This window comes from Stegodyphus dumicola, chromosome 7 (genome assembly GCF_044657685.1).
Source record: "Stegodyphus dumicola isolate Sdum_Otavi_A_Nest chromosome 7, ASM4465768v1".
In the NCBI taxonomy this organism is placed as follows: domain Eukaryota; kingdom Metazoa; phylum Arthropoda; class Arachnida; order Araneae; family Eresidae; genus Stegodyphus; species Stegodyphus dumicola.
The window spans coordinates 39542519-39557799 of record NC_140774.1 but is presented as its reverse complement, the minus strand read 5'-3'; the positions used below and the strand labels follow the sequence as shown (position 1 = coordinate 39557799).

The window sequence follows — 15281 nt, the reverse complement described above, 5'->3', positions numbered from 1 at the left end:
AGAGAACACACTGGTTAGCTCAAGAGGACAGCTTTATTGATGGATATGTTTGTTTAGAAGTATTGCGAGGCCTTCCAGTATGGTAAAATAAAGGAATTGTAAATGAAAGATGATAAAGGTGAAACCGTAAATTCTGAAAATCTTAATCCTATTATTTATGATGTTAAATTATAATTTATCAGTATGGATAAGTATCATAAATATTTATGTGCATTACGTTTAATTATAAGCAATAATTATGTATAAGTTTATTTTGTGATATTCTGTGATATCAAGAACCTTCCCTGAAGAATTATGATTATGTGAATTCTCAAACAAAAAGACTTTTGGACTGAAATGTTGAAAAATTCAATAGGACTCTAAAAATTAAAAATTTATTTTAAAAAAATTGATATTTATAAATTATACTTTTATAGAATCAAAATTTTATGATTTATGTTTTTCTTTTTTATTTGCTAGTGCTTTAACTCTTTCTCTTTAAAAAGGCTTCTCTGTCGCTACGCCTTTTTCTTTTTGAAGGGGGGAAATATGTAAGATAAAAATGTATGAATCAGAATTATAATATAACTATTATGTGTTATTATAATATAAACATTAATTCTTCCTCTCTATTCTAAAATCGTAATAACTTATCTGCATTGCGTCATTCAAATTAATCATGCGATCTTACGTAACCGTTAATACCAGATGCCTCTTGACAACCAATCACCGAATTGTAAACCAAAACTTTTCTCTTCGCGTGCTTCCATCTTTCATAACTACGCACTTCAGCTTTTGCTTGCTACTGTGCTAAGATGTGATTTCGCTGGCTTGCTTTCTATCCCAACAATATCAAAAATGTAAATCTTCTGTGGAAAGGCACGACTAGAGTGCCAAGTGATTGTGGCCACAAATATCAATTGGAAATAAAAATGGAATTAAAACTGCCTCGACTGCCAAGTTCTTTAAATGTTACCAAGTTAGCATTACTAGCATACTACGCAATCAAAATCTTCTTCAATATGGGTCTAATCACGCATCCACAGTGTTCCGGCTTTTCCTTTCCCTTGTGTTTTTATTATTACATATATATATATATTAATTATTCACAAATATACATGTATAAATAATAAATGTATATAAAATAAAAAATATGTAAATTAGAACACTAAGTTAAATTTTCAACATTCCCTTAACTCTCCGTTTTAATTGGATATTTCTGTTTTCCATTCTAAAAATGGTATCTGCTCATGTTAGACCTCTCTAAACTGCATCATTTCAAAATTAATTGCTGCCCTACGATTCTTACATAACGCTAATAACGCAGATAATTTTGCAAAGTGAAACTCAAACAGGATTGGATTAACAGTTAAGCAAAATTAGCACGTGGTTAGGGCACTGAGGAAAGAAGGCCCTGCAAAAAGGTGCTTAGGGTCTCAAGAAAAGAGGAACCATAAAAATTTCCCATTTTCATTTTTATCGTGGTGCAGCTAAATAAGACCTAGAGAGAAGTCATTTGGGGGAAGCTAGTGTAAAAGTATGTGGGAGCAATAAAATCTGTTAAGTGCTTAAAACCTCTAACACTCTTAATCTGGCCCTCAACTCAGACAACTAATAACAATTTCAGACAGTTAATGTTAGCCAATTACACTAGCCGACATTGAAAGTGCAACACCAATAAGGAGCGGCCAGAAAATTATGAAACTCCTCAAACAGAGAGAGAAACGAACAATAAGTTATCTTTATTTCGAAATAATATGCATAATATAGAGCGAGAACAACATCGGCTTAGTTTAGTTTAGTTATGGAGGACGCGGGCACCATCCCTCTACCATGGCGGTTAATTGGCTCACTAGATAGTAAGAGTAAGACCATCGTAAACGGCGATACACGAAGCAACACTTTTAGGTACAGAATCAATGAGACTACGGAAGGTGTCCTGAGAAATGGCTCTACATTCCCTGTCAACCATTTGCCACAGCTCGTCTTCTGAATGCGGCAACGGCAGAGTCTGCAAATGGCGTTCAGTCACATCCCAAATGTGTTCGATTGGTGAGAGATCAAGAGAGAACGGTGGCCAGGGAAGCATCTGCACACACTGCAGAACACGTTGGCTGATGCGAATAGTGTGTGGCTGAGCGTTATGCTGCTGATAAACGACACTAGGCATTCCTTGAAGATAGGGAATTGTCATCGGCTGCTGCACATCGTCAACGTATCGTGATAGTGCCCTGAATACGAACTAGAGGGTACCTGGAATCGTACGCAATAGCGCCCAAAACATGATGCCGCATTGTCGCGCGGTAGGGCTTTCCAAAATTGGTGCCGGATTGGACCTGTCTCCACATCGACGCCACACTCGTGCGTGGCGATTATCATTGGAGAAACAGAAGCGTAAATCATCTGAGAATACAACCATGTACCATTCCGTCTTCCATATCGCTCGAGCCCTGCACCATTGCAGATATTGGCGTCTATGATGTGGGGTCAATGGCAGCCTTCTTAATGGACGAGTGGAGGCCACTAGCCACCAATCGTCGGCAAATGGTTCTGGTCGATATGGGAACATCCAGGGTGTCTTGAACATGCTGCAGCATGGAGGAAGAATTGGCTTTGGATGCGCCACCACTTGTCGGCGGATGCGGCGATCCATGAGTGCTGACGTCGCTCTGGTTGCACTCGCACCCCTCGAACTTGCCTATTTCCTTGTTCCAACCATCGTCGCCCCAGCAGGTGCACTAGCTGAGATTTGCCATATGGATCAACCTGCCCTTCCCAGTCAGATCACCATGGCCCTTGTAAAATCATCTGTCTGCTGGAACTGCCTCCGTTGACGACGGTCTGACATTCTCTGCTATTACACGCGTCCTCTGACACAAAAGCAAAATTTTTACGATGATTTCCATAGCAGAAATAACGGCACGCAAATTGAACATTCTGCAGGTTTCTTCCCTTATATCTTTTTCAACGTGCGCTGGAGAGCTGTGCGTTTCACATCATTCCCATAACTCGGTGATGAAAGTGTACCTTGAAATTTGAATAATAATGTTAGGGCCACTCGTTCTTGGTGTTGCATGTTCAATTTCGGGTAGTGTAAATTGCAGCTAAGCCTTTCGAACCAAGATCTTTTCCACACGTCGCATTTGCTCTCCGCTTGTCTTGCTAATTAGATCGCTATCGCTTCTGCGGCCACATCTTCGAAAATGTAAAAGTTCTAGAACAGAAGCTTATTGCGTCACTTTATTTGTGTTGACTTAAATGTCAGTCAACAAGAATAAGAAGAATTATTAAAAATCGCCCATGACTGCATTATACTTCAACATGTCATCAAGATTTAAATCATATATATATATATATATATACTATATACTATTATTGATACAAAAGATTTAAATGAAATTTCAGTGTCTAATTATAGTGATATGGTTAACTTTGTTTAATTCTCTAAAGATATTTAATGCAAAAAAAAAAAAATTTGTTCTTTTGCATCCATTAGATCAATGGGAAAATGACGCAAGGGGAAAACATTGCAGACAACGGAGGTCTGAAGCAAGCTTATCGGGTAAGGCAGAATTTGAGAAGATTGCTTTTATTTTATAGACATAATTGAATGAAACTGTAATATTATTAAATAGTATTTCTATTACTATTTCGCATAATCCGAAAAATACAAACAACATAACAAAATAAAGAAATTAGTGTATTAATTACTATATGCAATTAGTGTCATGAGCGATAAGCACGTTCTTTACCTTCCAAAAAGAATTTTAAAAATGCCTGAAAGCCAGCAAATGATTCAGCTGAAAAGAGAAATTTATGGATATCATTTTAGTAGTTTTTCATTCAAGTTTCAAGTCTTTGAATTAATGTAATTAATAAGTTATTGTTGAAATCTATCATAAAATTCATACGTATTACCTTATTAACACCTAAAAGCAGAAGTTATTGTTCTCTCTAGAAGTAGAAAATTACATTCTGTGAAAATAAACAGTAATAACATCATGATAACTCTTACTCATGAATTTCAGAGAATAGCTATCTCTCCGATTGGACGCGTTTGATGAGAATAGCAAAAAACACAGATTTGCATTTTAGGCATGGTGTTGACAATATATTCAATATAAATTAGATGGAAAAAGTCTTAAAAAGCAATGAATTCCTGATTAAAAATTCTTTCAAAGTACTCCAGCATGTCCATGAAATTAAATTCTGTGAAAAATAGTTCATATTTTATATTGTCTGTACGTCTACATTGCATTATTAAGTTATTTATTTTATCCTCTTTCCTCCTTAGGCATACAAAAAATGGGTTAAGAGACATGGAGAGGAACCTTTACTTCCGGGACTGAATCTAACTCATGATCAATTATTTTTCCTCAATTATGCTCAGGTACTTATTGATTTTGGTGACTGTGTTGTTGAAATTACTTTAATAAATGTCGCAAGCCTCAGTATAGCCTCAAATAATTTAACATCTTATTACAGTATTTGGGGGGGGGAGGGAGAAAGAGGAGAGAATATCCTAAGCAAAATTCATTCTTTACATGAATACATAGTGTCTGCTTTGCTAAAATTAGTGGAGACAAAACTAGTGAGAAAAAAGAATATGAAAAATTATTGTAGTAATTTTCCACTGTTAATTTACAGCGTTTTATGTTAGGTAACCCATTTATCTCATTATTTTATTTCTATTACCACTTCTACATTCGTCATCTCCCACCAGAGTGTATATAAAAGCAAAATTCTTGCAAAAACAACTTTTGGCAGCTATTGCTGACCGGTTACTTCATAATACTTTTAGCTACTGAATTGGTTTATCAATTTCGCTAGCCGCATTTGCTTCATGAATATTTAGGGAAGAGCCAAAGCTTATTCAAAGGCGTATTACTTTATATTTTAGTTTGACAGGAACATTTGTTGGTTCCCTCTGGCGTATTAATAAATAGGCTTGTTTTAAATCTTCATCTGAGTTTGTATTTATAGTACTTCAGAAGGTAAGTCATCTATCTGCCTTTATGGTTCTGAATGTTGACATTTAGAGTACCGCAGAACACTACAAATTTATAGTCTGAAATCTTGAATTAAACTTTCGGACTTATTTGATTTAAATCATAATAGAAACGGTAAATAACTAAATAAATCATAATAACAACAGTAACGCAGATTTACTAATTTCTGCAAATTAAGCAGCATAGCAAGCAACTAAATTTACTAATTGTTGTAATTAGCCATAATTAAGTAATAGTATTAAATAAATTGGCCCTTCATTTGCTTCTGTGCTCTTAAATGCCGGATGCTGATTCTTTTAGGATATAAAGCTGACTTGCCCTCCATTACCTAGTGTACAAACAATACAAACAATCGAATGATTCTTTTTGTTTTTAATTTAAAATGGTGTTATCTGACATTGGCATAATCTTAGAAAATACAAATTCTCTTCATGCAGTATAATGCATCAAAATACCTTTACGAAGACTTTTATTTCATATAACAGATTCAAATCATTGGCAGAATTTGGCAGTCTATAATGCAAGTATCGAATTTAAAATACATAATTCAGTATATACCCATTTTTTAAATATGACAGTCCTCGATCATGAAATTATTGTTGTAAATCTTAGGCCGCGATATTTCACGATTTACTTCACGACTGTGGAAAAATTTTGCCTATATTTTTTGCGATAAAATCACTGCATTAATTATAGTTGACATCAACAGAAGAGACAGTAATGAGTCCTTCTGTTCGTAAAATAGCATAGTGTCTTATTTTGAGGAATCTCTACTGGGTATCTCAAAAGATTGTTCACAAACTTTACGGGCTTATCTGTCAGACCATGAAAAACAAGTTTTACATAGGAAATTATGTCAAACTGTGACCAGCCGCCGCAGAGAGCGATGTTCACGGGCATACTGGGAAGCAAAAAAAGGGATCATTTCAGGTAAGTTGCAGAAGAAGGATGTATCTGTTCAATAAAAAGGAATTGGTTGATATGGTATGGTATATTTAATTATGGCAAAGCACTGGAGGGCTATGTGCCTAAGAATAGGAATGCCTTCATGGCAGACATCCTAAGGAAATCTGTCTCGTATACACCTCACACATTAGGAAAAACCCATGCAGCCAGCCTGTTCGCTGGGATCTGAAACCTGGGCCAAACTACCAGCGTTTAGTGACTTTACCACGCGACCGATGGTCGGCCATTGGCTGATATGAATTATGTTTATGGTGCCGTGAATAGAAACGGACAAGCTGTGAAACGCATATGCCGAGAACTGTTCCCAAAGAGAGACAGACGTCTGCCAAATCGCCCATTGTTTGGACAATTGCACCGCAGATTAAGTGAGGCAAGAGCTTTTCGAGTAAGCAGCCACATTAAAGCCCACTGCTTTTCTTTTGCTGTAGCCGACAACATACTACGCGCCCATCTGCCGTAAGGAAAGCTATGCTAGGGAAAACTGAGAGGCCACCATAATCCCCTCAGGTTACTCCTGTAGGTTTCTTCATATGAAGTTACATGAAGCACCTGATATACTAAACACTCTAACATCTGGCTTCGACCTCGTTGTCAAGATCATGGAAGGGTCGGCAAGTGTCCATGACACTCCTGAACAAATTGAATAAGTCCGTGAATCCATGCATAGACGCTGTGAAGCATGTGCATGTTCACGACACTATCGTTCCCCTTTCTTTGCGTGTCGATAACGTTGCTGTAGCACCTCACTGTTTGATTTTGAGTCCCTGTATAAAATTTGTTTGTCATGGTCTGACACAGCAGTACGTTAAAGTTTGTAAACGACCTTTTGGGACACTGTGTAACAGACATGGCAGGAACATATTTTTATCACTAAACGAACATGTAATAGATAATTAATAGCTTAAACTGTTGTACACATGGTAATGTTATAGAAATATTTACAACATAAGCGTGTCTGATCATCTGCTCTCATATTCCTCTTCCGTAATACTAAGTTGTCAAACAGAATACTCGTCGTGATATTTTTATAAAAAAAAAAAAAAAAAAAACAGTAATATTTTCTTTTCCAAAATTCATTTTGTTCTTGCATTATTAAAGCTTGGCTATTAAAAAACTAAAAAGGTATTCTTCTTAGAAATCGGCAATCTTAAAAGTTAATAATTGAACACAAACAAATTCTATCAGTGTTACGTTTTAAACAAGTTTCGGAAATTTTTTAGTAGTGAAAATTTATTATTTGTGAAGTTTTTATACTCATCATAAATTAGTTTCGGACACAAAAAAGCTTTTAATTTTTTTTTATGTAAAGTACTTATTACTTATATCGTATATAGATTTGGTGTGGATCCATGAGGCCAGAAGATGCACTGAGTAAAGTAAGATCTTCAGTTCACAGTCCAGGCCCCATCAGGTGAGAAACAATATACACTTAATATTTTTTTTATTTTCCTTAAACTAACTGACATACAATGAATGTTAAGGATAAGAAGAAAACGTGTTCTAAAAAATAAAGTTTCATACTAATTTTTTAGTGAACCTAAGATTTAAAAAGTTCGATGAACTGACTAAAACGTGATACTGCAAAAACTTTAGCTAAATATTTCTAAGCAAGCTAGTTACAAGGCAGAGGTGAGTGAGGCAGCTGCATCGGGTGAAAAATTAGAAGGGTCCGCCAAAATTAGCTATTAAAAATTATAAATTCCTTTTAAGAAAGGAAACTTTAAGAAAGGATTGTTAGTTCTTAACTTCGAAACACATCAAAAAGACTTGCTTTTAAATCGTATTTAAAGTAACAAAATTTTATCAGCATTATTTATGATAAAAAAAAACACTGCATTCTTAATGCTTCTTTCCTATATATAAAGGGTGCCTATATTATTTCCATCATACATTCTTTTCGTAGCAATCTTCTCAGTCAGGATGACTCCTCTGAGTTCACCTTTTAACGTAGCCTAGTATTTTAACCCCATAATAAGCAACAAGATTATTTAAATGGGAGTTAATTGATTCACTTTTACTTTACTGCAATCAGGTTTCTTTAACACATACTTTTATTGTTAGGCCAAAGGGATTTGAGTCCCCAGAGGACTATTACTTTCGTTTTGGCATTTGGCGTCGGACTCCTATAAATGTCAGTTCACTCTTCAAACTGTTGCCAGAAAATGTTAGAGTCCTGCATTACATTTGAAGAAATTAACTAATGAAAACCCTGCGTAAATGTATGTATATTTCTTGCATTGTGATAAAACAACGGTAACTAGAGCCATCCAATTTTGAATGACGTAATCCTACTGCGAATATGGGCATCTGAAATCCCAAATTTGAAATTCGGAATTTGTTTTATTATCGATTTCCTATTTTGTAAAACTTTAACGAATTTTTGAGTAACAAACTCAACGATTTAAAATCGAGCAATGGCAACACTCTACGGGGGGGGGGGAACCTTTTTATCTTGTAGAGTTGCGCGCCTCCAACCTGCACGCAACAAAGTGGTGACTGCTGAAACTGGGAATTAGACAGAGTCTTGAGAAGGGTTTAAGTCCCTTTTTATTCAACTTTAGAAATTACAAATGCGTGCTCTTGACTCTCACAAACTACGCCGACCCAGCGGTAAAATAAAAATAAGAAACTAAAAGAGATACTAACAAGTCACTAACTACGAGGCTCTCTAAACGTAACTAACCTCACCGCGTTTTACAATACCGCTGATACTTCAGCAAACTCTGAATATTACGTTGAAAGTTTAACAATTTGCCTAGGCAAGCACACAGGCCGAAACGCGTGGTTCTTCAATTTCTGACTGACTACCTCCGCGCTCGTGAAGTAAGAAAAGCACACTTCGAACTCGTTTCCTTTCTATTTAACTCAGAATACTTCCACTGATAATTTGAATCCTTGCGCGTTCTACTAAAAATTTACATACTCTGGCATTGGCAGTTCCAGGGGAAAGTAAGGCTTGACAGGAAAGATAGTTTAAACTTAAAATAAATGTTAGTTAAAATAAATATAAACCCTACAATCTCCTGGGCGTCGAACTGTGTATCGGAAATTCTTAAAGATAATCTCATTTTAAAATTATTTTGCGATATTGCTCTTGAACTGAATTTTATGGTTTAAGTGCGAAGAACATGATATTTAATAAATAAAGATAACAGACAAAATGTTAAAAAAACGCCCCTTTAGACGTAATTTAAAATCTGAAGCTTCTCGGGTTTTCTTTTTTATACTTACTTTTATTGTTCCATTAATTCCTATATAGGGGTTAATAATAATTTTATATTATAAAAGATCCAGCTGAATTAAGATGAGAATTAGAGGGATTGATTTGATTTCCAAACGACTGCTACAAATATCCTACAAAACGAAATGAATGTACCGATTCTGAAAAACGGCAGATGACAGAAATCACAGTAACACAAGCATTAAGATTGAAAATTCTGAAAGGACTGACCACGGCATTTCTAAAGATATATGATCAACTCCCACAAACCCCACTAAAAACCATCATCACGTTCTTCAATGCTCAAAAAATCTATTAAATGATCGGCTCTTTTTTTCACATTAAAATCCACTAAATACGAACGTAAGTGCTCAGATATTTGAAGAAGATGACTTAGCAAAGTAGCATCAGTAATTTCGAAATAAGTAATTGTCAGAATTCAAGAATACGACGGTGAATTGAAGATCCTATATTATGTTGTTTTCATTTGCACCAGCATGAGGTTTAACGTTCTTTTGCTGAAAGAATCCGAGAAATGTCTCAAATCATGGTTTACAAGAATCAATGAGTTGGTCAGCAACTGATCACTTGGAAATGGATAAATCTCTAACGTAAGTAATGAATTTCTTTTTCTCTCAAAATGCAGTTTCTCGACTTTGTAACCAGTTCCAAACTACTAAGGATATCCGTAGAAGGTTTCGTCAAGATCTTCCATGGGCAACAAAAGCAGCCAATGATAATTTTCTATCAATAACAGCCTACTGAAGCAGGAAACAACACTTACCTGCAAACGGAAGCATTTCCGGACTACAGGACTAAACATACTGATGTAAAACTGTATAGAATCACTTTAATCGGTATGAATCATATACATAAAGATCTGAAATTGGTGTTGCTTTAATTGGTGTTAAAATTGGTGTTGCTTTTAAACGTAAGACCGAGTGCGTAAGAAACGGGCGCATGAACGTCATAGTTAGGATAGCACATAGTGAGTGAAAGACACGCATTTTTGCAAACAAGTGACTGGTCTTTTCTTTTTAACAGAATCTTTATTACAGAAATTTAAGAGGCAGCTTAGTTACTATGCTCAAAAATGCTTAATAATTTACATTTTCCTTAAAAATGTATGTTATACCAACCTAAAGTTACACAGTTTTACAACTCAATGCTAGGTTTCAAGTTATATCTCAACTGAGGCCCTAGTTTCTCAACATCTCGAATCAGATTTACCTTATAGTATTTGTATATTTCTATATTATTTGTTACTATTAATATTATTTATTAATAACACACTGTTTTTATAATAATTTATTAATAATACGATTTGTATATTTTTTAGAGTTTTAGGACCACTCTCTAACTCCTATGACTTCGCCCGAACGTACAACTGCCCACCGGGTAGCAGAATGAATCCAAGCAAAAAGTGCTCTGTCTGGTGAATCGTCTACAAAATCTACAAGCAATACGATTGGAGGAAAATATGTTCTGCCTTAAAGAACGAAATATTCTAAATATAAAACCTATATCTATAAAGTTTCCTTTGAACTTTCAAAGAAAATTTTTGCTTTAACTACACACTATTACTTGAAATGTTTGGACCTTTCATGATAATAATAATAATAATAATAATTAATTAGTAAGTTGTGGAATTACCGATTTCGATAATCAGACATGTTGAGACTTGCTTATTACCAAAGCGTAAAAATTTCTAGATAAATTTAACGAGAATTTCCGCCCTGTTAAGATGTAATAACCAGTCTTCGAATAGAAATAATATTTAGATGTACAGAAAACTTTATGACATATATATCTACATATATTCAAATTCAAATACCCACTATAATTGTAAATATGGCTGAAAGAAATTAAAGACAGCAAAATGAGGCAGAATTAATTACCAACACATGTACATAAAATATGTTGTAAATATGTAAATTTCTGTCACATATTATGATATCCTAACTTTTGTGAAATATGTATTTATGTATATGTGTGTATATCGGAATTTCGAAAATGGTGTGCTATTTTTTAAAATTCAAATAATGCAATACATATCTTAATAACTGGTTTTTAATTTAAAATACATTTTAATTGTTATATAGAATTATACACATAAACTGTAGTATGTTATGAATTTATAATTTGAACAGAGTAAATGTTGTTTCTGTTCGTTAGACTCGAAGCGATTTGAACTTTAAAAAAATGGCAAAATTCAGGCCTTTTATTATTTTATTTTTATCAAAATTTTATCATTTAAATAATTTTGAATAATAAGGAAAATTACAAGGAAATGGATGAATAAATAACTTTATAAAGAAATCCTTCATTTTCTTTTCAAAATTAAATTGAAAAAAAGTATTCTGCATATAGAATGGCGATGCTGCTATACTTTTTCTTAAAAATTGAAGGATATCAAAAAGAAATTCATTGTAATTTTCAGCACACACTATTAAGAAGCGATCGATAACGCTTTTTATTCTAATCATCATTAAATTTTATTTTCTCATTCTAGATTGTTAGTTTCTTAATTTTATATTACAGTTTCAGTATCACATAATAGTTAAAAGTTTAATTTATGGAAATTTTTAAATTCACCTTTTTCTTTTAATCGACAACCGTTACACGAGTCAGAATTTTTTGATACCATAATTTCAATAATCTAACAAAGAATTATAAAGAACAGATGAAGATGGAAATCTTATTTATTAGTGTAAATAAAATTATTGTTTATTATTACTTGATTTTGTTAATTTTCTTCGATTTTCTATTACACAAAATTCCCATAAACTTTACCTGAATCATTTACTTCAAAATAGTATTCTCAATTATCATTATGCAAACAAATCAAAATTAATTGTATCGTTATTTTTTGTACTTAAATACAAAATTTATCATAATAAATTATTTATATAATAATGTTATTTGGCTAGAATAAATTTTGCTCTTCAACTCCTTTAAATATTTAGCTGAAAATTTCAATTACCAAAATTATTTCATGTTTATAAAATTTCAAAAAAATTACGTTCGACAGCTAGTTTGTTTGCTTTCTAATTTTTCGCGAATTTATTCGTTAAGGATCTCTCCCCCACCCCCGCAAGATTTTATTTTGTTCGTTAGCTTTTTGATCCATTTGTTTCTCGGTTTGGCTTGATTTCACCTCCTTTGGTTTGTTTGTACATTTGTTCGTAATTTTTTAGTCTCTCTGACATAACAGTTTAAATGATATCTATATTCTATATCTTATCACCTATGTTTTATCCCTACTTATTTATTCATTATTAAGCGAATAAACAACAAGATATTCTTTCGGTTTTAAAAACTTTAATTTATGCTTTGCATTTTTATAACTTGTAATCGCTTAATTTCATGACTTCAAAAAACATCTATTATAACAACAAATTCGCGTTACAGTACTTTAAATCGTTCTGTTCAAAGAATTATGCATAATATAATTAGTATGTACTTTTTTTACATGCATATGCAAGATTTTACATTCTCTACCCATAAGAAAAAACTATAAGTTAATTTTACTTAGGAAAGTTTTGTATCAACACTTTTAACTGTCCATTGCGTAAGGTATTAGTATTTTCTTCAATATCTTCTTACTTTTATTGTATTAGTACTTATATAGATATATATAATAAATTAAATGCTCAAAAGTCGAAACGAAAAAGAAAATGCCGTATTAAATATTTGAAGGTTAATCCTCAAGTTCTCTTTAAAGAGCTAAACTAAGGAGATTTTTTTAAAAAATATTTTTTATTGTTTTCGTTTTGATATGTACATATTTATAATTTTTTTATATTTTTCCTTTTTGAAGTGAAGATTTTTTATTACTATTTTTTAATTTTCTTTAATTTTCGTTTACCAGTTTATCTTGTAACGCGGAGAAAATGGGATTAACCTTTAAACATTTAATACGGCACTCTCTTTTCCGTTCCTATTTTTGAGTATTTAATTTATTATTTTCAAATCTTGCAGCACATTGTACAAATCTGTGTCTCTTTTATTTTCTTTTTAAACTCTTTAAAAAGTATATACATTTCTGAAATAATTAGTTTTACTGCAAGGTTATTTATATCGAAATCGGTATAACAACAACTTTGCTAAATTCACTGTACCACGCTGTTGGAAAATTTCACTGAGCTTCATGTCTATATTATTTTCACTTAAGTCATAAGCTATAGTTACATTTCGATCGTAACCAATGTACAAATATGAATACATTTCGTGAAGTTATGAATTTAAATCAATGCCAGAACTGATCTTCTCTTTGTATACTTATATGCATTATTGGAACGTCTATGTTGTAGCGGCCACTGTGAAAGAAAATCGCCAAGCACAAACTGTGTGGCATGAAAAAAAATCGCCAACATAGAAAGCACAAAAATAACAAAAACTGTAAACTAATTTCAATAAATTAGTTTTGAAAAGTATTTAATTTCAGATTTTTAAAAAAGTAATTTATAAGAAAGTACTGAAAAAGAGTAATATGTAATAAAACCACGCTTATATTTATTTCTAGCATAAAATTTAGCGCATGTAATTTCTGCAGTTGTTGTTAATGCGACTTAGAAAGCTTTTTATATCCTATGCACTGGCGGCACATAAATTCTGTTAAATACGGCTCAAGCTGAACTCTTCTTTCAACTAGTAACCTTTCAAGTAAAAGGCATTACATCATGTAGTTAGGCTAACCACACGTACTGTTTTTTCCGGCATTTCATAAGCTTCACCCACATTTTTATTAAAATGACAGCTTTGTCCCGTTTGCAGTAAAAATTATAAATATGCGCTAACGAATCAACTGTGTTTCATGACACTTGAGCTAGTGTGTAGATAGTTTGTTCTGACGTCCACAGTATTCAGAGAATTATTAAAAAATGAGAGGTAATTGATTCTATGGAATAAAAATACCATTCGTAACATTCTTGTATTTGAGATGAGTACAGAATGTTTTTGAACTAAGCGACAGTTGCCAGTGTTTTCAAAATTTTTCGCAATGCTATGGAATTCATTCTTTCCGGAATGAAACTGGGAGAAGTTCATGTCAACCATTAGGGTATGAAAGTTATGTGAAATTTTTATATAAAAATTTATCATGGAGTATGAAAAGTATATAACAAAGTGTAGAAAGGCATACGCAAAGTAAGCATACGAGAATATTTGTAATCAGTCGTGGCAAGATATAATCCATCTATCTCTAAACGTATCTAAATTTTTATTATTAAAAAGTTTTCTTAGTGAAAAAAATAATAGTAAATTTGACATCTTTATATCATAAAAGTTTGTGATCTTTCTTTGTCATGATTAATCTTCGCCCTGTTTATGTTTCCCATTATCCCGTTTTGCCTTATGGAAATATTGTGAGCCTACCCTTAGCAGAACAGGAGAAAATGTTCATAAAATGCACATAGATATCAGTGGTGAAAGCATTTGGAGGTGCATTGTTAAAAGTTGGAGAGAGAAGAAAAGCTTTCTTATTATAAATTGACCCGGTTATCATTTCTAAAAACATTGTGGTGTACATATTTTTGCGAAGAACTCCCGTCCTTTAAATGGTGTAAGAAACAGTTAAAAATCGGTGAAATAACTGTTAAGTAGTATAATATTGTCTGCACGATGGGCTTAATACGGTGTATTGTCAGTCAGCAATTAATCGCGGATGGGGGGGGGGGGGATTTTCTTTCAGTGTCTGTCGCTATAACACACGGTTATCCTATTTATTATTCATCTAACTGAAATAATTTCTATGCAGCTTCTTTTTATTTTCAGTGATGATATTTATATGTTGTGCAATATATGTATGTGTAAAATAGCTGGATTGTATAAAATTTTTCTTAAAAGGAATTCTCCTAGTGCTGCCATCTAGTGTGAATCTTGGGAAATTCCTTTTCTCTTGTATGAAAAGTCATTTATCTGCAATTTACCTTTCTTTGTAAAATAAAAATACTTTTCTTAGTTCTTGTAATTTTTCATGTTTCAATTACTAAGCAATAATTATACAGCTAAGGCACTCTTTTTTTTTTACTTGTTATAATATGTGTAATAATTGCAAGTAACGAAATTGCGTTTAAAAAAATTCAAGAAGCAAAGCAATAATCTAG

General features: G+C 32.9%; 1 protein-coding gene across 2 annotated transcripts in view; it reads left to right on the top strand.

The window, feature by feature from the left end:
• The window catches only part of LOC118181699 (neprilysin-1-like), a 482702-nt gene extending 467564 nt beyond the window's left edge, over positions 1-15138 (top strand). For both annotated transcript variants that reach the window (XM_085820106.1, XM_085820105.1), the window contains 4 exons: positions 3476-3541; positions 4274-4369; positions 7289-7365; positions 10514-15138. In XM_085820106.1, coding sequence (XP_085676232.1) covers positions 3476-3541; positions 4274-4369; positions 7289-7365; positions 10514-10613 — 339 coding nt within the window. In that variant the 3' untranslated portion in view covers positions 10614-15138. The remainder of the gene's footprint in view (positions 1-3475; positions 3542-4273; positions 4370-7288; positions 7366-10513) is intronic.
• Positions 15139-15281: the final 143 nt, after the last annotated feature.